General features: G+C 45.6%; 1 protein-coding gene across 1 annotated transcript in view; it reads left to right on the top strand.

Annotated features, from left to right (window-relative positions):
• The first annotated feature begins 15,856 nt into the window (after positions 1-15,856).
• LOC124775908 (protein Wnt-11b-2-like) overlaps positions 15,857-23,905 on the top strand; it is a 203,730-nt gene continuing 195,681 nt past the window's right edge. The window contains exons 1-2 of the mRNA XM_047250744.1: positions 15,857-15,873; positions 15,931-16,175. Of these exons, the coding sequence (XP_047106700.1) occupies positions 15,857-15,873; positions 15,931-16,175 (262 nt within the window). The remainder of the gene's footprint in view (positions 15,874-15,930; positions 16,176-23,905) is intronic.

Below are 23,905 nucleotides of genomic sequence, written 5' to 3'. Positions count from 1 at the left end.
AAGCTTGCACAAGATAGAGTAGCATGGAGAGCTACATCAAACCAGTCTCAGGACTGAACACCACAACAACAACAACTTCTCTCCAACAAGACATAACCAGTTATGAGTCTTTCAAACGTTAGAGTAACGCATATCTAGAGACCTAAGTGAAAGGAGGGCCTTTCCTTGCTTCCTCCTATCGCACGCTTTTCAAAACCGCTTTGAAATATCCACCTATAATTTTTGTACGCCCTTGAACCAAAACCCAAAGACGTGCAAGTAGTTTTCCATAATGTGGAAAATGCTTTCGTGATATTTCCCTTTATGTAGCACCTTTACGTAGCTCCATACCTAACAATCATATACAACCGTTCGCTCGACGAAAGAGCAGTAGCCAAAGACTGAAAAGTTGCACAGGTCACACCAATATTCGAGAAAGGTAGTAGGATTAATCCACTAAATTACAGGCCCATATCATTGACGTAGGTATGCAGCAGGATTTTGGAACATATATTGTGTTCAAACATTATGAATTACCTCGAAGAAAACGGTCTATTGACACACAGTCAACATGGGTTTAGAAAACATCGTTCCTGTCAAACACATCTAGCTCTTTTTCTACATGAAGTGTTGAGTGTTGCTGACAAGCGATTTCAGATCGATTTCGAATTTTTGGATTTCCGGAAGGCTTTTGACACTATACCACACAAGCGGCTTGTAGTTAAATTGCGTGCTTATGGAAATCGTCTCAGTTATGTGACTGAATTTGTGATTTCCTGTCACAGTTCGTAGTAATTGATGGAAAGTCAAGTAAAACAGAAGTGTTTTCTAGCTTCCCCGAGGTAGTGTTATAGGCCCTTTTTCTGTTCCTTATCTATATAAACGGTTTGGGAGATAATCTGACCAGTCGTCTTAGGTTGTTTGCAGATGACGCTGTCGTTTATCGACTAATAAAGTAATCAGAAGATCAAAATAAATTGCAAATTGATTTGAAAAAGATATCTGAATGGTGCAAAAATTGGCAGTTGACCCTAAATAACGAAAAGTGTGAGGTCATCCACATGAGTGCTAAAAGGAATTCGTTACACGATAAATCAGTCTGTTAAAAAAGCCAAAAATTCAACTAAATACCTAGGTATTACATTTACGAACAACTTAAATTGGAAGGAACACATAGAAAACGTTGTTGGGAAGGCTACCCAAAGACTGCGTTTATTGGCAGGACTCTTAGAAAATGTAACAGATCTACTAATGAGACTGTCTACACTACGCTTGTCCGTCCCCTTTTAGAATACTGCTGCGCGGTGTGGGATCCTTACCAGATAGGACTGACGGAGTACATCGAAAAAGTTCAAAGATGGGCAGCACGTTTTGTATTATCGGGAAATATTGGAGAGAGTGTCACAGAAATGATACAGGATTTGGGCTGGACATCATTAAAAGAAAGGCGTTTTTCGTTGCGACGTATCTCACGAAATTCCAATCACCAACTTTCTCCTCCGAATGCGAAAATATTTTGCTGACACCGACCTACATAGGGAGAAACGATCACCACGATAAAATAAAGAAAATCAGAGCTCGTACGGAAAGATGTAGGTGTTCGTTCTTTCCTCGTGCTATACGAGATTGGTTTAATAGAGAATTGTGAAGGTGGGTCGATGAACCCTCTGCCAGGCACTTAAATGTCATTTGCGGAGTATCCATGTAGATATAGATGTAGACGTTTTCTGTGATCGCTGCCTATCGTTTGCAGGCAACTATATTATTCCCCTTCAGTTAACATCGTATATGGCCCATTTTCGTGTACTGGAGAGTTTGCATTATCACTTAACTTCGGAATTGAATGGTGCTACCCTGCAACCAGTTTCCAGCTTATAACACGGCGTGTTTCAGGAAGCAACTTTAAAAAACGCTAAAAGAGGAGGGGTGTCTTAATTTGACCTATAGTGGAGCTCTATATTGTAAAAAGGAAATCTTATGCGTTATCGCTTCTTCAAAATAAAAACTCCGCGTCGAGCGATGGCCGTGTCATCCTTTACCACTGGCATCATCGGATGTGATATGCAGAGACGTGGGCTCAGCACATCGCGCTCCCGGACTTTGTCAACTTTCTAGACCTTGGAGACGCTGCTACTGACTCAGGTAGCTTTTCAGTTGGCAACACGAGGCTGGGTGCACCCTGTTCCAGTCCTCTCACAAAGAAAAGAAATCCCTAGCGGTACCGGGAATCGAACCCGAGTCTTCCGCATGGCTGTTAGCTGTGCTTATCACTCATATCGTCCTTCGAAGGAGTATCTTAATTTTGTGTTTAGTTACCACTGATAATAAAGTGAGCCTAATTGCACCATATTCTCTCGTCGATGGTCAACCGTAGGCTTTGTTGTCACGACAGACAGGGGGAAATCTATTGGAGCTAGCGCACAAGGCAAGATTTAACTTGTCGTGTCTCACCTCGTTGGCGTATAAATCGGTCACTGCATGTGCAACTGTCGCACAGGATCCTGACTTGTTAAATTAAGATGTTCGAACCCTGCACTTCCTGATTCATCTGGCAAATGGATACGCTGAGTTCCGGCATGACCATACAGTCACTAAACCATTTATTTTCATTCATTGTGCATTTTCTTTGTTAGATTACTGACATAACACCCACACTTTCTGAAGGAAAATGAAAGTGGAATAATCTTGAATAACAGTTAATCGGTACTCGGGAATCGGGTCAGTTTTTACAAAGCTTGATGCCAGATTCGAAATATACAAAACATAGAAAATCTTATACTACTTTAGTCCTTTACGTACACACTATGGAGGAGTGAATGACGTCAATTTTTCTTGGGAATTCAGCACGAAAACATTGGGATAATGAGCTACTTCACAATGAGTCACCGAGCGAGGTGGCGCAGTGGTTAGACACTGGACTCGCATTCGGGAGGACGACGGTTCAATCCCGCATCCGGCCATTCTGATTTAGGTTTTCCGTGATTTCCCTAAATCATTCCAGGCAAATGCCGGGATGGTTCCTCTGAAAGGGCACGGCCGACTTCCTTCCCTAATCCGATGAGACCGATGACAACGCTGTCTGGTCTCCTTCCTCAAACAACCAACCAACCACAATGAGTCTACAGACAAGCACTCATGCAGAGAATCCAGGAAGACAGAAGTTAGCAAGAGGGGGATCACCCGTCATACCATCTACAATAAATTCTAGGAGGCTCCGAATTATTCATTTGTTACAATGACTCTTGAGACCTGAGATCTGTCCCACTAGGGCGGCTACAGTCAAACTGAAACAGGTGGTGACCACATGGCGTCTGACACCTTGGTAAGAAAAATCACGAGACTCGCTCAACATTTTGTGATTCTAGCGTTTACTTGCTTTGGGCTGACTTTCCCAGATATTAAGTGCTTCTACGATAATGTGGTGCACTCCTATAAGACGCTAATTTTGTACCACTTGCATCACGTTAAGCAAATGTGTTGGACTGTGTATATCTCATAGTCTAAGATCATTATACTCGATAACGGCGTGAAAGCCGAAACCTAGATTGTACGTAACTGATATGAGATCGTGATTGTAAAATTCAGCGTTAAAATGTCGGCTCGACAACATATTTACAGTACTAGGAATACTATAATTCGTGCGTTTCGATGGTCATTCTATTATTCTGTGAATACCAAATAATAGCCAGATCCACATCCGAGGCAAATCCTTTATAATGCATCTTCCAACTGCCTCTCTTAGCAATGTCGAGGTGTACCACGCTAAGGCTAGCCACGTACTGCCTGTCGTTCACAAAAAGAAGCAGCTGAGTTCGCCAGCCAAACCCACCTTTTACATCGCGCCATGCCACTTCCGTTCCGGAGGGACTTCCCTACAGCAATTACATGTTACAATTACAATTGCCCTAAGCACGAACCAGCGTTTAACAAAGTACTCTTTTTATAAACATATTCTTATTACAATAATGAAAAATTTCAACATATTCTTTTGCTTTTTTCATATATACATTACAAAACTCTAATTTTCTTGCCATACATCAAGGAGTTCAAACAACACCAATACACAGCTACATAAAACAAACCTACTTCTAATCGATATAAATTTTACAACTTGGGCAATTCCAGCAGGACAATGCGACACCCCATACGTCCGTAATTCTACAGAGTCGCTCCAGGAACACTCTTCTGACTTTAAACTCTTACGCTGGCCACCAAACTCCCCAGACATGAACATTATTGAGAATATCTGGGATGCCTTGCAATGTGGTATTCAGAAGAGATCTACACCTCCTTGTACTCTTACGGATTTATAGACAACCCTGCACAACTCATGGTGTCAGTTCCCCCTCCCCCCCCCCCCCCCCCCCCTCCCAGCACTATTTCAGACATTATTCGAGTCCATGCCAGTTCGTGTTGCGGCGCTTCTGCGTACTCACGGGGGCCCTTCACGATACTAGGCAAGTGTAGCAGTTTCTTTGGCTCTTCAGTGTAGTATAGCAACAATATCCGCGACTGACTTACAAATCTCAAACTAAACGTAAATGTCGTGTGACTAGCGTCTCCCGTCGGGTAGACCGTTCGCCGGGTGCAAGTCTTTCGTTTTGGTGCCACTTCGGCGACATGCCCGTCTATGGGGATGAAATGATGATGATTAGGACAACACAACACCCAGTCCCTGAGCGGAGAGAATGTCCGACCCAGCCGGGAACCGAACCCGGGCCCTTAGGATTGACATTCTGTCGCGCTGACCACTCTGCTACCGGGGACGGACATCTCAAACTTTTCTCAATTATATGGCTTTTAAAATGGTTTCACAGAAAAAAAAACGACTCGCCAAGAAGGTGCTATCGGATTGTGGGGATAAGACAGATGACAGTAGACGTAATGTACATACACAGAATAACAAATGATGGTAATTTCAGATTGGATGAATTATTCAAGAGAGAGAGCGTCACAAACTGAACAATTCAATAACGTGTTGGTCCATCTCTGGCCATTACATGCAAACAGTTATTTGGCTTGGCACTGATTGGCTCTGAGCACTATGGGACCTAACATCTGTGGTCATCAGTCCCCTAGAACTTAAGGCTACTTGAACCTAACTAACCTAAGTACAACACCCAGTCATCACGAGGCAGAGAAAATCCCTGACCCCGCCGGGAATCGAACCCGGGAACCCGGGCGTGGGAAGCGAGAACGCTACCGCGCGACCACGAGCTGCGGACTTGGCACTGATTGATAGAGTTGTTGGGTGTCCTCCTGATGGATATCGTGCCAACTTCTGTCGAAGTCTCGTGTTAGATCGTCAAGATCCCGAGCTGGTTGGAGGTCTCTGCCGATAATGTTCCAACGTTCTCAACTGGGGAGAGATCCAGCGACCTTGCTGGTTAACTTGGTTTTGGCAAGCTTGAAGACAAGCAGCAGAACTGTCGCCGTGTGCAGGCGGGCATTATCTTGCTGGAATGTAAGTCTAATATGCCTTGCCATGAAGGGCAACAAAACGGGGCGTGGAATACCGTCGACTTGCCGCTGTGCGGTAATGGTACCGCGGATGACAACCAAAGGATCGAGAAACGAGATGGCACCCCTGACCATCGCTACTGGTTGGCGGTCCTAATAACTGCTGGCAATGTGGACAGAGGTGAAACAAGGTGTTACTGAATTACTTAATTTATTAAGCTCTTTCTCTTGAAGGAATCATCCAATTTTTCTGAATTTGTAATCTTTCGTTTGTCTGCACTTGTACATCACATTTGCCGATTTTGTCCCATTCGAAGAATTCCTTCGTGCAACGTTCTTTTTTTGTGTCTTAGACTGTAGTTCAAAGCTACCAATGATTCTGCGAGAGCTGCACTCTACACTGAGGTAGATGAGCAGGCCCGATAGTTCTTGCTATCTATGGAAGCCTCCATGCTAATAGCTATATCAAATATTACAGGCCACAGACACACGGGAGACTGTTATGGGCACGATGTCTGGAAACAAGAACCTCGGAAACAGCAAGGCTAATAGAATTTTCAGATGTCACTGTAGTGAGCGCCTTTGGTAAGTGATTGAAGACAATGAAACCATGAGTAGGCAACAAGGCGTTGGAGTCTACGCTCACCTCGGACGTGGATGTTACTGGCTTGCCAGCTCTGTGAAGTAGGACAGTCGGAGACCTGTGGCAGATCTGTTAATAGCGTACTGGTTCAGGCACAATTGTTCCAGAACACGCTGTTCAATGCACATACTGAGCATGGGACTCCTCAGCAGATGTCAACACGTGTTCCCATGTTGACTCTAGGACATCGTTAAGTATAGTCGTAGGGTACTAGACAGACGATGGATCACGCTTTCTGTGACACCAGATCAATGGTCGTGTACGAATGTCCTGTTATTTAGACGATCAGCTGTTGGAAGAATGCAATGTGCTAAGGATGGAGGCCGGTTGGGGCAGTATTATGCTATAGAGAACATTCACCTGGGCTTCCGTGGCACATGTGGTAGTAATCGAAGACACCATGACAGTTGTGAACTATGAGAACATTAATGCGGACCACTCGCACAATTTATGTCTTCCATCTTTCACTAGGATAGCTGGCGGTGTCACAAGACCAAAATCGTGTGATGAAGAGCGTGACAGTGAACTCACGTCCATGTCTTAACCGCCAAATTCGCTTGATTTGAACCCGATGGAATGCACCTGGAACACTATCGGATGCTAACTTCGCACTGACAAAACACTGTCCCGTAAGTATGGAATTTACGTTACTTATGCGTAGACTTCTGGTGCCCATACCTCTGAAAAGTTACCAACGATTCGTCGATTCCGTGGTATGCAGAATCGCTTCTGTATTGTGTTCCAATGGTGGATCAAACGCTGTTAAGTTTCTGAACATAATATTTTGGTTCATTGGTCTAGTTTATAAGAGATATGGACTGACTTTTTCCGCTGACACTGAAAGTCGCTTGAAACACGCTAAGAGTAGTATTTGTTTAGGCTAACTCCATTTATATACACACATCAAAAAGCGTTTCGTATCAGCTCGTTTCCGAGAGTTCCGGAATCTGTACAGAAAACTCGAATAGAGATCAATATAAACATCATTTCCGCCCTTTTTGTTGTTCATGGAAATCAATTGGATGTTGTAGAACCATAGAGCGAGACCTGGTCCAGACTTCTGTACACACTGGTACCCCTAATATCCCGTAGCACGTGCTCTTGCATTGATGCATGCCTGTATTCGTCGTGGCGTAGTATCCACAAGTTCACCAAGGCACTGTTGGTCCAGATTGCCCCACTCCTCGACGGCGATTCGGCGTGGATCCCTCAGAGTGGTTGGTGGGACACGTCGTCCATAAACAGCTTTTCAGTCTATCTCAGACATGTTCGATAGGGTTCATGTCTGGAGAACATGATGGCCACTCAGGTCGAGCGATGTCGTTATCCTGAAGGAAGTCATTCACAAAGATGTGCACGATGGGGGCGCGAACTATCGTCCATGAAGACGAATGCCTCACCAGTATGCTGCCGATATGGTTGCACTATCGGTCGGAGGATAGCATTCACGTATTATACAGCCGTTACGGCTCTTTCCATAACCACCATCGGCGTACGTTGACCCCACATAATGTCACCCCAAAACAGCAGGGAACCTCCACCTTGCTGCACTCGTTGGACAATCAGCTTGACCGGGTTGCTTCAAAATGTGGCTCAAATGAGTAAGTACTATGGGACTTTACATCTGAGGTCATCAGTCCCCTAGACTTAGAACTACTTAAACCTAACTCTCCTAAGGACATCACACACATCTACGCCCGAGGCAGGATTCGAAACTGCGACCGTAGCAGCAGGGCGGTTCCAGACTGAAGCGCCTAGAACCGCTCGGCCACAGCGGCCGGCTCCAAACATGTCTTCGAAAACTGTCTGGTTGAAGGTATATGCGACACTCATCGGTGAAGAGAACGTGATGCCAATTCTGAGCGGTCCATTCTGCTTGTTATTTGGCCCATCTGTACAGCGCTGCATGCTGTCGTGGTTACAAAGATGGACCTTGACATGGACGTAGGGAGTGAAGTTGCGCATCATGCAGCCTATTGCGCACAGTTTGAGTTGTAACACGGCGTCCTGTGGCTGCACGAAAAGCATTATTCAACATGGTGGCGTTGCTGTTAGGGTTCCTCCGAGCCATAATCCGTAGGTAGCGGTCATCCACTCCAGTAGTAGGCCTTGGGCGGCATGAGCGAGGCATGTCACCGACAGTTACTGTCTCTCTCTATCTCCTCCATGTCCGAACAACAACGCTTTGGTTCACTCCGAGACGCCTGGACATTTCCCCTGTTGAGAGCCCTTCCTGGCACAAAGTAACAATGTGAACGCGATCGAACCGCGGTATTGACCGTCTGGGCGTGGTTGAACTACACACAACACGAGCCGTTTACCTCCTTCCTTGTGGAATGACTGGAACTGATCGGCTGGAAACATCTGATGTAATAGCATGGAAATGGGGCTGATGTGTCTTAGGAAAGACATCCGGTATATGTATGTTGACTTGTAGACAACATCCGTGGTCGCCACTTAGCGCAAGATACAAATGATGTTCACTGTACAGTCATCTTTCCTTCACTACACAATATGTCCGATTACACACTGAATGAAAAGGTTTGCTCTCGTATATAAAATATTTAGACCCTTGAATCAAATTAGTAACATATTCTAACTGCAAAGAGATTGTAGAATATTATCTAAGCAGTCAATATTTAGTGAGATGATTTTACAGAGAAAATTTTATTCATTTGAACCCGAATAGTCATAATAACATCTCAGTTTGATGAACACGCAAGCAGCGAGACTTGTAGTTGCCTGCAGTGCATTGGGCATGTGGACCCTGTTATGGCACCAAACAATGGGTGTCCGAGTGGTAGACACTGGTCAAAATACTGTTCTGTTCAGTAAGGTGCATGAATTGAAGCATAAATGAAACAGCCGGCCGGTGTGGCCGTGCGGTTCTAAGTGCGTCAGTTTGGAACCGCGTGACCGCTACGGTCGCAGGTTCGAATCCTGCCTCGGGCATGGATGTGTGTGATGTCCTTAGGTTAGTTAGGTTTAAGTAGTTCTAAGTTCTAAGGGACTGATGACCTCAGTAGTTAAGTCCCATAGTGCTCAGAGCCATTTGAACCATTTGAACCATAAATGAAACAGGGAATGAATAAGCAAGCGTCACTGTAAAATAGTTGTATTGAGATATATTGAAGGCCTGCATGTGATGCAGTACTCAAGTCCGCTACCTACTGATGGCGTTGACATGCCCAATTTTAAGTATCTGTGTAATAGTTCTGTTGCGCCAGACGGAAGTTGAAGTTCCGCAAAGCTAACCCTCCTAGCCGTGAGCTGACGTCTCTGAGGCGAGGTTAACACTGAATAGCAATGTACGTAGTGCTAACTAGCTCCGCTGACGTCGTCGTGGACTAATCTGGCTGGGACCCAAAGAGTAAGTGAAGAGTACCTAGACTGCCGCTTCTGACGGTGTCTCTATATGCCCTGGTAGCGCCTGGCGTCGCTAGGGGTTGCAAGGCTTCAGTTACAGTAGGACCACTGGTGGACGGCCGCTGCATTTGTGCTGCCAACTTCGGCGTCTTCTACGATGAGAGCCCCTGTTTGGTATCGATCGTGCATCTATACCACAGACCCAAATGCAGGACATCAAAAGATCATACTTTACATCTAATGAAGGACTGCCACCGTGCTAACGAGGTCACCTTCTAGACTGACCTTTTCAGCTGAGAGATCATGCATAGGAAGACGAAGTATAATATTCGCAGTGACTGGATCTACTTTAAACATTAATTGCAGTGAGAAATACATAAAATTCTAGTAATCGCTAATGGCAAGTAGTAAGTATGCTGATTGCTGAGTGCAAGTCGGCAGAAACTCGTCAAAATAGGATGCCGATTGTCAGGGATAAACTGATATGAAAGAACATTTGAATATAAATATATATAATTGTCTCGAAAGATAGTTCAACCACGACAGCACGAATGGTAAATTTATCCAACACATGTACTCAAACCGTACACCTTCGAGATACGTCTTACCACATTGCATATTGGAAGCAGACCAGTGCTCCATTAGACTGCAAAATAAGATCCTTCGCCGCGTTCGGCCGAACACCAACGTCCTTCTTCTAAGTCGTAACCCAGAATACCGCGAGGCTGGCTGCAACCCGCTGGTCAGCTCAGCTGGAACTGAAAGACTTTTGTTTTATATAGCACTGAGGCTTACACCTTGTCTAATTTCAACTTCTTCTTTTCTTTTGAAAGTGGTTTTGTGATTTTGTATATCTTTGGGCCCGGTCCCAGAGCATGATCTATTGTTTTATCAATTTTACCCAGGCGACAATTGTTCTTGTTCCTTGAGGCGAGTGTTAATGCTTGTTTTTGTAGTTCCTATATATAATTGGCGGCAACTGCATGGGATTTTACATACTTCTACTGTGATAAGCGGCGGGCTTAGGTATTTTGAAGTGTTCATATATTCTCGCACCTTTTTCTGAGTTCTCCGCTGATGCTACACTCCTGGAAATGGAAAAAAGAACACATTGGCACCGGTGTGTCAGACCCACCATACTTGCTCCGGACACTGCGAGAGGGCTGTACAAGCAATGATCACACGCACGGCACAGCGGACACACCAGGAACCGCGGTGTTGGCCGTCGAATGGCGCTAGCTGCGCAGCATTTGTGCACCGCCGCCGTCAGTGTCAGCCAGTTTGCCGTGGCATACGGAGCTCCATCGCAGTCTTTAACACTGGTAGCATGCAGCGACAGCGTGGACGTGAACCGTATGTGCAGTTGACGGACTTTGAGCGAGGGCGTATAATGGACATGCGGGAGGCCGGGTGGACGTACCGCCGAATTGCTCAACACGTGGGGCGTACATTGATGTTGTCGCCAGTGGTCGGCGGAAGGTGCACGTGCCCGTCGACGTGGGACCGGACCGCAGCGACGCACGGATGCACGCCAAGACCGTAGGATCCTACGCAGTGCCGTAGGGGACCGCACCGCCACTTCCCAGCAAATTAGGGACACTGTTGCTCCTGGGGTATCGGCGAGGACCATTCGCAACCGTCTCCATGAAGCTGGGCTACGGTCCCGCACACCGTTAGGCCGTCTTCCGCTCACGCCCCAACATCGTGCAGCCCGCCTCCAGTGGTGTCGCGACAGGCGTGAATTGAGGGACGAATGGAGACGTGTCGTCTTCAGCGATGAGAGTCGCTTCTGCCTTGGTGCCACTGATGGTCGTATGCGTGTTTGGCGCCGTGCAGGTGAGCGCCACAATCAGGACTGCATACGACCGAGGCACACAGGGCCAACACCCGGCATCATGGTGTGGGGAGCGATCTCCTACACTGGCTGTACACCACTGGTGATCGTCGAGGGGACACTGAATAGTGCACGGTACATCCATCCCGTCATCGAACCCATCGTTCTACCATTCCTAGACCGGCAAGGGAACTTGCTGTTCCAACAGGACAATGCACGTCCGCATGTATCCCGTGCCACCCAACGTGCTCTAGAAGGTGTAAGTCAACTACCCTGGCCAGCAAGATCTCCGGATCTGTCCCCCATTGAGCATGTTTGGGACTGGATGAAGCGTCGTCTCACGCGGTCTGCACGTCCAACACGAACGCTGGTCCAACTGAGGCGCCAGGTGGAAATGGCATGGCAAGCCGTTCCACAGGACTACATCCAGCATCTCTACGATCGTCTCCATGGGAGAATAGCAGCCTGCATTGCTGCGAAAGGTGGATATACACTGTACTAGTGCCTACATTGTGCATGCTCTGTTGCCTGTGTCTATGTGCCTGTGGTTCTGTCAGTGTGATCATGTGATGTATCTGACCCCAGGAATGTGTCAATAAAGTTTCCCCTTCCTGGGACAATGAATTCACGGTGTTCTTATTTCAATTTCCAGGAGTGTATATCAGAAATTTCATGTTTATTTTCATATTGGTAAGTTCTCTTTTCACTAGCTGTCGATGACTCTTAAATACTGGACTGGAAAAAAAACCTATACTTTCTGCTACATCGCTGTAAATAAGAAATTTCTGTGTGTTAACGATTTGGCAAAAGACTCTCCTCTTTGTGTGCTATCATCTGCCAAGATCTCGCTTCGATATCTTGATCGGTTTAGGAGATATGAGGGATGTTATGAATATTTCATTCTCGCGCGCACGTGATTGGGAATGAACACACAACACATGATCCATTTTCCCGAGATCGGAGACAGATACAGACCTCCTCTCAAACGTAAAGAAAAATTCAAAATGTTAGCTAAATTTCATTTGCAACAACATGTGATCTAATACGCACCAAATGCAAAATCATAGCAACTTCTACTTCTGCCTCGTGATGGCTGGGTGTTGTGTGCTGTCCTTAAGTTAGTTAGGTTTAAGTAGTTCTAAGTTCTAGGGGACTTATGACCACAGCAGTTGAGTCCCATAGTGCTCAGAGCCATTTTTTTCTACTTCCCGTTGAAAACTTCCGAATTTTGCGCAGTGTCTTACTTAAATAGTTATCTCAGAATAAGTATGACTGTTAGCGAGATGATGGCCACTTTGCCACGAAGGTGACGTATGACGCTACAGGCAACTCAAAAATCAAATATTTTTGTGAATAGTTCCTGTAAAATCGTTTGAGGAAGATTACAGGGTGGGCGGGCTTCGATTTTGTCAGCGCAATGCGCCGCCAAACGGCGCGAGCAATAAATGTGTATTCTTTAGTAAGACACTACGCAAAACTCAAAAAGCTTGCAATGAAAATTAGGGGTCGCTATGATTTTGCGTTTGGTGCGTACTACACCATATGTTGCTGCGTGTGAAATGTAGCTAACATGTTGAATTTTTGTTTAGACTTGGGAAGAGGTCTCTATCTGCCTACGATCTCGAGAAAATGGATCATATGTAGCGCGCTCATTTCCGATCTCACGCCCGCGAGAATGAAGTACTCGCAACATCTCTCATATCTCCTAAACCGCTCGAGACATCGTAAGGAAAGTTTGGCGAATGATAGTACACAAGGAGGAGAGTGTTTTGCCAATTCTTAAACTCACGGAACTTTCTTATCTATGGCTATATATCAGTGCTTATACTTCCCTTTTTATTTATTTCACTCCATTGACTGTGATTTTTTAAGAGATCGACAGCTAGCGAAACAAGAGCTTCCTAGTATGAAAATAAATATGAAATTCCTTCTTTTATGTCACTGCAAACCGACACTATGAGGTTTTTCTTAAGCTATTGAGCTCTGTGATTGCCAATTGCTTGTTTAGTGAGGCACTCCGTTTCGGAATTCTGTCGCAATAGCAGCTGTGAGATAAGTTTGGCAAATAACACTGTGACAAAGGAAGTACAATTAAACCAGTCACCAAGAGAAATGTGGCCGTTACTCATAAATGGTGATGCTTCTACGAATGAGAAAAGGTTAACAACTCACAAAAAAATAGATTGCCAATTCTGTTGGAATTTTCGTGGAATCCCCGTAACCCATCGTATTTTTAATACTGAGCGACTGGAATGGAAACTTACCAAAGGATTTTATTCCGTCTCTTGATCTGAGCAGTATCAAAATAACGACGAGCGTTCCTTCAGGAGGAATGGTAGGCAGATGCCAGATACTGGTTACTCACCTACGGCTTGCCAAAGTGACAATGTGTGATCGCGAATAAAATAGTTTTTATTGAGAAAAATAAACAATTGATCTGTCGCACAACACAATGGTCAGTGTATTGCCAGGAGCGGAGGATAATGGGCGCGACAGGAATGCACAAGCTAGCCATGTGTGCCTCGTGCGTTGGAGTTCGAAAAACATTGTCATGAAAGTAGATCTGCCTTTGTCAGCAGTACTTTTCGACAAATTAAATATATCTAATCATAACACTCTTTTAGGATATTCCTACTTTCGTAATAATACCGACCATTGTCTTCGCCGGCCGGGGTGGCCGAGCGGTTCTAGGCGCTACAGTCTGGAACCGCTTTTTCTCATCACGGCGAACCAATTACAACAGCCGGCCGCGGTGGCCGTGCGGTTCTAGGCTCTGAAGTCCGGAACCGCGGGACTGCTACGGTCGCAGGTTCGAATCCTGCCTCGGGCATGGATGTGTGTGATGTCCTTAGGTTTACTTAGGTTTAAGTAGTTCTAAGTTCTAGGGGACTGATGACCTAAGATGTTGAGTCCCATAGTGCTCAGAGCCATTTGAACCAATTACAACATTGTTATTTGTGACTGCTTTTCGACTGTGTCGTATTACATTATTACATCCATGTCCAAGGAATCACTGTGAGACTTCTATACTTCAGATCTTGGACGCTTTTTACCAGGAGCACAAAGGGTTCAGACCTGTGGAGAGTATCCCTTTCTAAATTTTTGTAACAGATCGTACAGATACGCCAGCGTACTAGGCAGTGAGAAGATAACGTTGTTTTACTTTCCTGCCTTGCTTCTTAATTACATGATTTTATTCCTTGCTTCCTTATTCAGTCCACTCTGTCCCTTCTTGCGATCTGAAAACATCGCAGAGGCATATAATACAATTCCAGCGGCCAATGGCTTCTCAGTTACTGAAGTACGCATTTTTCTTGAAGGAGAAAAACAAAAAAAAAACTATACAAATATAAATAACAGAAAAGTACAGACAGGGTGATCAAAAAGTCAGTATAAATTCGAAAACTTAATAAACCAATGAATAGTGTAGATAAAAAGGTAAAAATTGACACACGTGCTTGGAATGACATGGGGTTTTATTAGACAAAAAAAAACAAAGTTGACAAAATGTCCGACAGACGGCGCGTGAAAGATCTCGGGCGCGTCGTTTGGTGATGATCGTGTGCTCAGCAACCACTTTCGTCGTGCTTGGCCTCCCAGGTCCCCAGACCCCAGTCCGCGCGGTTATTGGCTTTGGGGTTACCTGAAGTCGCAAGTGTATCGTGATCGACTGACATCTCTAGGGATGCTGAAAGACAACATCCGACGCCAATGCCTCACCATAACTCCGGACCTGCTTCACAGTGCTGTTCACAACATTATTCCTCGACTACAGCTATTGTTGAAGAATGATGGTGGACATATTGAGCATTTCCTGTAAAAAACGTCATCTTTGCTTTGTCTTACTTTGTTGTGCTAATTGCTGCTATTCTGATCAGATGAAGCGCCATCTGTCTGTCATTTTTTGAACTTTTGTTGTTTTTTGTTCTATTGAAACCTCATGTCATTCGAAGCATGTGTGTCAATTTGTACCTCTCTATCTACATTATTCCGTGATTTATTCAGTTTTCAAATTTATACTGACTTTTTGATCACCCGGTATAATGTACTAACGAAGAAAGCTGGAGCGTGTAAATGGCGAAAAACCAAACACTACACAAAGGCAATAACATTTAGTACACAGTAAGGCAAAATTTATCGTATGGGCAATACTACCACTGCTCATACGCGCCGTTCCGATTTGAGTATATGGCCAGGCAACTTTTCCGCTCCCCATCTCAAATTTCCCACGGCGCTAGCGAGGCACGCGCGACGCGCGGCGCGAGAAACTGTGCCACAACTCCGCGCGACCTGGCGCAGGCGCGTGTCGCGTCCCAATCGCGTCGCGTCGCGATTTGCGCGGTCCCATTTGAACCTGTGAAGTTACAAAAATGCGCGTTGCGCTGCGTCGCGCCACACGCGCTATACGCGTCTCAATTTGTGCCTAGCCTGCACGTGATAGACGCGTCTCAATTTCCCCTTAGCCTTAAAGTCTGTATCAGCTTTCTAAGTCTTTATTGCGCCTGATGATGTTTCCAGCACTGGATGAAGAAACGTTAGAGGATTAGGCCTTTGACCAAGGCCCAGTGCCCATAATGCAAACATCATCAATGTAGGAAGTACCGGCCGTGAACTGGTGCACTGTACGTTGTTTGCCTGTGTGTGACAGGGCACTGGGGCGGGCGCCTGCGGGCGCGTGGTCGGTGAGCGGCGCGTGCCGGCGCGCGCGGGCGTCGCTGGGGCTGGCGCGGCGGCAGGCGCGGCTGTGCCGCTCGGCGGACGGCGAGGCGATGCCGCACGTGGCGCGAGCCGCCGCGCTCGCGGCCGCCACCTGCCAGGCGCTGTTCGCAGACCGCCGCTGGAACTGCTCCTCCGTCAACAGCGCGCCCGCCTTCTCCAGGGACCTCACCACAGGTCAGCCGCTGCTCTCTTCACCTATCTTACACGCCGTGTCTTCTCACCTGTTAGGTGCGGCCCACCACAACATCATCACCTGTGCCAATCTCTTCTTCTCACAGTTACACATTGTGACCACCTGCTAGATAACTCGGCTGCAGTTAGCGTGAACCGTCCCCCCCCCCCCCCCCCTTTGATTTTCGACCCCTTCCCTCTTCTCTTTCCCATCATCTGTCCAGGTTCCCCCCGTCTGCTCTCGGCTGTGGTATGCCGTACTTGTGCCAACTTTTTAGTGCAGTGCTCAAATGAATGTTCAGTGTTGTTCGTCTTTCCCAAGTGTTGCAAACAGAAATCATGCTGTCGCTGGCTGTGAATTTTATATCTCTTGCAAACAGAAACCAGACTGCCGCCGTGTTTTTTAATTGTCTGTCTATTATTTTACCTGACTGCTTCATACGTATTTTATTAGCATCATCAACCCTTTGTACTATGTTTTAAGTTCCACGATTTTCCGCCATGTTACCATTTAAGTCTCCGATTTTATCGCCTGTTTTTGTTAGTTATTATCTTCATCTTTTTAAAACAAATTCTGTAGGCTGAAGAGCGGCGTAACTAAGCTGCTGCCAGCCCGCACCCTTCGGGGCGAATCGAAACTCAATAAAGAAGAAAACAAAAGCGTGTGCCGTCGGGCTTGACGTGAGTCCACTACTACTACTGATGATGAACAGACACGTGCACACCGTCCAGCAGAATGAATAGTAGGGTTTGTGCCACATAGTAAGACACCTATTGCACCTGCACGGAATATACTTTTTTTTTTTTTTTGTAATTTTCACTGGCAAGGACAGCAAACAGCAGACATGTAGATAGTCGGTATGAAGTCTTCGAATTTCATTCCATGTACTTGGGACAGTAACTACGCCCGGTAAATAGGGAAGTGAACAATATACTCAGATGACAGCATTTGAGACTGGAAGCGTAGTTGGGTTCAGAGAAGCCAGTTGAAGTAACCACGAAGCGCTCGGCGTTTGAACAGGAGCGATGTCACTATTCCCAGCTCTGTGGCTGAATACAGCGTCAAAAAGGAAGCGATCGACCTAAAAAGCCAGCTGGTCAGAAACCCTACCGACAGAATCGATGGCTCACCAGTTCTTCGGCGTCCATAGGCCCGGTATCTTGGCGTCATCGTCGACGAGAGATGGAACTTTGCTGCACAAATTGAGACTGTAGCTCAGAGATTAATGAAGTTACTGAACAATTCTATTGGAATTGCAGATAAAAGATTTCACCTTCCGGACTATCTGATCCAACTATATCACAACAGGATCTTCACCTCGATCTTTTCGGTTGTGGCTCCGTAGTTTGGGCGCGCAGGCTTACGAGGGTAGTGCCCGCCGTGTCTGTGTGGAGAGTGCAGCGGAATATGCTGATGAGGTTGTAAAGTATGTATGTAGAACTGTAAACGGATCCTAGCCAAGGCTCGACATACTTTGTGTACGAAGAATAATGGGGATGTAACCCTTGTGCGCAATTTCTGGTTAAGCCACTTCACAAGGACAATCATAAATTCATGCGCAAGCCCTTCCTAACAATTGAGGAAAGACCGAACTGGAAATTATTAGTTTAATTAAATTTAGAATTTAATTATAAAAATGCAATTTTTTAAAGAAATTAACAGGATGAACAGCATTGTATGTCGTTTATCAAAAAAATCAGGGAATAGAAAATTAATTTGAAAACTGGCATCAATTAGAAAGATAAACGACGCAGAGTTTATCTTTTACGTAGCATATTTATTTCTGTACTGAATTTGATGCATTTCCTATGAATACACATGACTGGTGCCTGAATAAAAAAGTTCAACTAAATAATTCGCAAAAAATTGTAGAATCGCGCAATTGAAAAGGAAAAACACACAAAAGGGAAGTGGAACACAATAATTCAATCATTCCATCTACATACCCACGACTGTCCGAAAGGAACAAAGCAACTTCCACACTTTTAATTTCAACCACCATCATCGCCGATTTTTAACAAAATAATTATGCCACTTCCGAAAATACGTGATTACACGCGCCTCAGTTAAGCTGAAGTTCTTAAATATGTCATGAATTTAACATAGAGAAGTTCTAATTCGACTAACTTCCTATGAGCAGAAAACTTCTCTAGGAGCTACGAGCTGCACTCATCAACCGATAGCTGCAGAGTGTCCTTTTTCCACCGAGCTTCGCCTAACTACTCGCGCAATGGAAGCTACCAGAGCGGCAGGCTTCCGCCACCAACCTGACTGACAAACCAACCCCAGACTAAAAGGGGTAAACCTCTCTGTCCAGGTACTGGGATCCTAAGTTGGTCATCCTGTGCTAACCTCCAAACGAGAAGCAAACATCACCTGCTCCTAGTAGACGACAACCAACTCAGCGTCTCCCACAAAACAAACCCGAAACCACACTTAAAAACACTCATTCAGTCACATTCACGCACACATAGGGTAAGGTGAAGGGAAAAACGTAATAAATACATGTCACGATTTCCTATGGAACACGAAAAAAACAAACATAATATCATTTAATAAGCCTTAGTTTGTTTGCTCAGTCTTTCTGGGAGAGTTAATCAATTAAACCACAATCAGGAGGTGGACAGAATAGACTGCACAGAATCCAGTGAGACAAGAGTCATTTGAAGTGACTCCACAGAGACGTTTCAAGGTCAATTTGGGGCATATAGAACAAGTCCAGGTCGGCTCCCGTTAGTGATAATGAGGCTCTGCCCACTTGACATTAAAATACGTGAGCAGGCAGCCTGGTACGGGGTAAAGAGGCGGAAAATTGAAAAAAACTGCAGAAATTATGGGGGTTCAGATAGGGGACAAAATTTCGATGAAACCACGAGAGAGGGGATTATGGCAAGAGACTTGGGAGACTGACGGGACGGGAGGCACGACATTTCAATTTCTAGCAAGTATTTCAGAACTACTGAAACACGATTTTCAACCAAACAGAAGACTGTTGCACTTCCTCACAGGACATGGACCCTATCCGGCATACCTACGTCGGCTTTGGAAGCGGGCGGTGCCTTCGTGCGACTGTGGCGCCTTGGAGGACACACCAGACCATGAGGTCTATAACTGCCCCGCATATGATGATGTGGCAGCCGACTTGCGGTATCACCTATTAAGACAGCAGAATAACTCTGAGATTCTTAACAACTTGGCGAACGTGGTTTCCACCAAGATACTAAGGGAATACCTGAGGCCGGCCGCGGTGGTCGAGCGTTTCTAGGCGCTTCAGTCCGGAACCGCGCGACTGCTACGGTCGCAGGTTCAAATCCTACCTCGGGCACGGATGTGTGTGATGTCCTTAGGTCAGTTAGGTTTAAGTAGTTCTAAGTCTAGGGGACTGATGACCTCCGATGTTAAGTCCCATAGTGCTCAGAGCCAATTTTTTGAATACCTGAGGGGCAATCCGTGAAAGTAGAAAATTACAAAACTACCTAACAACGCACCCACTCTATACCGCTGCGACGTAGACCGGCCGACCGCCGTTACAGTCGGAATCCGCCACGTCGCTGACTACGAAGGAGGTGCGTCTCACACTAGGTTATTAAGGTAGTCATTGATGTAGTTTAGTAGAAATAGATTTTTTGATACTAACATTTCAGGATCCTGCAGCGATAGTAGAGTTGTTAGGGCCACTCCAGTGCCAGAGCATTCCCACTGGGGTTAGCTCGGTGAGCACGGTCACGAAAATAGGTTTATACGTGTGCTGGCACATCTTTAACGCTGTGGTAGTGTAGTGCAGTAGAATAGTAAGAATGACTTGTACTCCCGATAGAGCAAATAACATAGTCAGCTTGCCTGTTAGAATTAAGAAACCCTACTGTATATTAAGCTGCATGTGACATTGTAGTACATTGTAGGACCCACTAATTAGGTGGTAGGTTTGATGTATGACGAACATTGTTATGAATAAAGCGGTCGACCTAGAGGGACGACAACACTAGTGGATCAAGGAATTTTCAGAGAGGAACTTAGAGTCCAGGTTTCATCATTATCGTCGATCCGACGTGCAACACGTACTTCAGTGAGCACAAGGACCATTAACGCGTGGCTCACAGAAAGAGGGCTGAACTCACAGTGCCTCTTGAGCCGACTACCATTGACCTCTGTACACCAACGACCCTATTTGCAGTAGTTTCTGGCACATTCGGCCTAGAATCGCACTGACGAGGGTAAAGTTGTCTTCAGTGATGAGTCCTGCTTTGAAATGAGCCCCCATGACCTGCGAAGACGTATCTGGAGACACCCGGACAGCAATGGGAAAACAACATGACTGTCACCGCATACAGCCATTTGAATAAATAATCCACTTTTTGTGACTTTCCACGCTTTCGCGACATCGAAATAAGTGTTCAAGGAATAGAAAAGCAACTGAAATCACTCAACAGAGGAAAGTCCACTGGACCTGACGGGATACCAATTCGATTCTACACAGAGTACGCGAAAGAACTTGCCCCCCCTTCTAACAGCCGTGTACCGCAAGTCTCTAGAGGAACGGAAGGTTCCAAATGATTGGAAAAGAACACAGGTAGTCCCAGTCTTCAAAGAGGGTCGTCGCACAGATGCGCAAAACTATAGACCTATATCTCTGACGTCGATCTGTTGTAGAATTTTAGAACATGTGTTTTGCTCATGTATCATGACATTTCTGGAAACCCAGAATCTACTCTGCAGGAATCAACATGGATTCCGGAAACAGCGATCGTGTGAGACCCAACTCGCTTTATTTGTTCATGAGACCCAGAAAATATTAGATACAGGCTCCCAGGTAGATGCCATTTTCCTTGACTTCCGGAAGGCGTTCGATACAGTTCATCACTGTCGCCTGATAAACAAAATAAGAGCCTACGGAATATCAGACCAGCTGTGTGGCTGGATTGAAGAGTTTTTAGCAAACAGAACACAGCATGTTGTTCTCAATGGAGAGACGCCTGCAGACGTTAAAGTAACCTCTGGCGTGCCACAGGGGAGTGTTATGGGGCCCATTGCTTTTCACAATATATATAAATGACCTAGTAGATAGTGTCGGAAGTTCCATGCAGCTTTTCGCGGATGATGCTGTAGTATACAGAGAAGTTGCAGCATTAGAAAATTGCAGCGAAATGCAGGAAGATCTGCAGCGGATAGGCACTTGGTGCAGGGAGTGGCAACTGACCCTTAACATAGACAAATGTAATGTATTACGAATAATAGAAACAAGGATCCTTTATTGCATGATTATATGATAGCGGAACAAACACTGGTAGCAGTTACTTCTGTAAAATATCTGGGAGTGTGCGTGCGGAACGATTTGAAGTGGAATGATCATATAAAATTAATTGTTGGTAAGGTTGAGATTCATTGGGAGAGTCCTTAGAAAATGTAGTCCATCAACAAAGGAGGTGGCTTACAAAACACTCGTTCGACTTATACTTGAGTATTTCTCATCAGTGTGGGATCCGTACCAGGACGGGTTGACGGAGGAGATAGAGAGGATCCAAAGAAGAGCGGCGCGTTTCGTCACAGGGTTATTTGGTAAGCGTGATAGCGTTACGGAGGTGTTTAGCAAACTCAAGTGGCAGACTCTGCAAGAGAGGCGCTCTGCATCGCGGTGTAGATTGCTGTCCAGGTTTCGAGAGGGTGCGTTTCTGGATGAGGTATCGAATATATTGCTTCCCCCTACTTATACCTCCCGAGGAGATCACGAATGTAAAATTAGAGAGATTCGAGCGCGCACGGGGGCTTTCCGGCAGTCTTTCTTCCCGCGAACCATACGCGACTGGAACAGGAAATGGAGGTAATGACAGTGGCACGTAGAGTGGCGTCCTGTTGGGTGGCTTGCGGAGTATAAATGTAGATGTGGATGTAGATTTGTTGCAAATAATCTTCTCGGGTTTGCTGTCGGGTCATACTGTGCAAATCCCACAATTTTTCACCCATACAACTGTTTGTCATGTTCAGGTGCTGGGTAGTTGTTTTTGTCACTGATACAAGGCACAACTGATGATAATCGTGCGGCGGCATCGAAATTTGTCAGGCCAGGAGCAGGCAATACACGTTCGCCGGAAGACGCTCGCAGTTGGAGGAAAGCAACGCTCGTAGCGCCTCCTGCCAGGAGCCACAGAGAGCCTTCCGCGCTTGCGCTGAGGGCAATGACTGTGCTACTGGACTCTGCTGTGGTTAAAAGCTGAATTAAATCGCAGCAGTGCGCCGCGCAGTTACACACTATGTCCCAGTGTACACTCAACTTTTCTCCTAACCACGACACCCAGGAATGGTAAGATGCCATCTTTATCGATTTCCATGGTGAACAGTGTGTTCGGATGGAGCTAGTTCAGATTTGGGGGAAACAAGAGTAATGTCTCTATTCCGTAGGACCACACCACAGATGTATCGACTGCATACCGCCAGAAGCAGGAAGGTTGGAGATTTGCCTGCTGCAGTGCTCTTACCTCAAAGTCTTCCATAAAATAATTGGCCACCATAGGAGACAGAGAACTTCCCATGGCGACACCGTCCACATGCTCAAAATTTTGGTTACAGAATAAGAAATGAACTGAAGTAACCACATGATTAAACAATGCTACAATGTCTTTCTCAAACTTGCTGCTAATAATCTCTAATGCAGTCCTGTAGAGGTATTTTCACAAATGAAAATACAACACCAAAGCTAACAAAAAGATCTGATGATCGCTGCTTACGCACCTACAGACATTCTATGAAGTCCTTTGAATTGCGGATATGACGGTCACATTTGCCTACCAGAGGTTCCAACAATGAAGAAAGATGTTTACACATGCATAAGGGCTCCATCGTTGCTCACTGCTGGGCGGAGAGGGGGCCCGTCTTTATGTATCTTCGGTACAGCGTACAATCTTAGGGGAACTGCAGCCTGTTGGTGCAGGCCATTAATGAATTTAGTCGGAGTAGAACTCTTCTTGAGAAGGTCTACTGTTTTTCTATGCATCTTGCCAGTTGAATTCTCTCTTAGTTTGCAATAAGCAGGATCTTACTGTTGTATTCAGCCCGTGAGAGAGTTACTGTGGCTTTCTCCTTGTAGACAGGTAAAATTTTGTGGTGTGGCCCAGTGGAATAGAGACATTACCCATGTTTCTCCAGCGTCTGAATTCGCTCCATCCGAACTTACAGCTCACCATGGAAGTCGAAAAAGATAACATCTTGCAATTGCTGGATGTCATGGTTAGGAAAAAAGTTGAGGGGACACTGGGACATTGTCTCATACGGAATTATATTTGCAGGCCACAAGCTGTCGTCATCCTGAACAACGCGGTAGCGTATTACTCTCTTTGATACATAGAGCACATGTTGTCTCAGATTCCAATAGTCTGCCAGGTGAGTTACAAAACCTAAGAACGGTGTTCATACAGAACGGCTATTCTGATAGCCAGATACGCCATGCATTCCATTCTAAGCAAGCTCAGAGCAGGGATGCACATGGAGTAGCGGAGTCACCAATTACAACAGCGTTGTTGGCTTAATATGGTGGCATATCTGCGGAAATAGAAAGAATCGTCAAGAGACACAACACCAATTGTGTTTTTCGGCCACCAGCAAAATTGAGGATTTTTTTGTGTTCGGTCAAAGACGATCTTGCCGTTAAGAAACGTGCTGTATGCAAGAACCATTGCCAATGTGGGATATCTTACATTGGACAAACATACCAAACATCTACATCTACATGCGTACTCTG

The sequence above is a fragment of the Schistocerca piceifrons genome, chromosome 2 (assembly GCF_021461385.2).
Source record: "Schistocerca piceifrons isolate TAMUIC-IGC-003096 chromosome 2, iqSchPice1.1, whole genome shotgun sequence".
NCBI lineage: Eukaryota > Metazoa > Arthropoda > Insecta > Orthoptera > Acrididae > Schistocerca > Schistocerca piceifrons.
The sequence above is the reverse complement of the archived record's forward strand: the minus strand, read 5'-3'. Positions and strand labels throughout refer to the sequence as shown.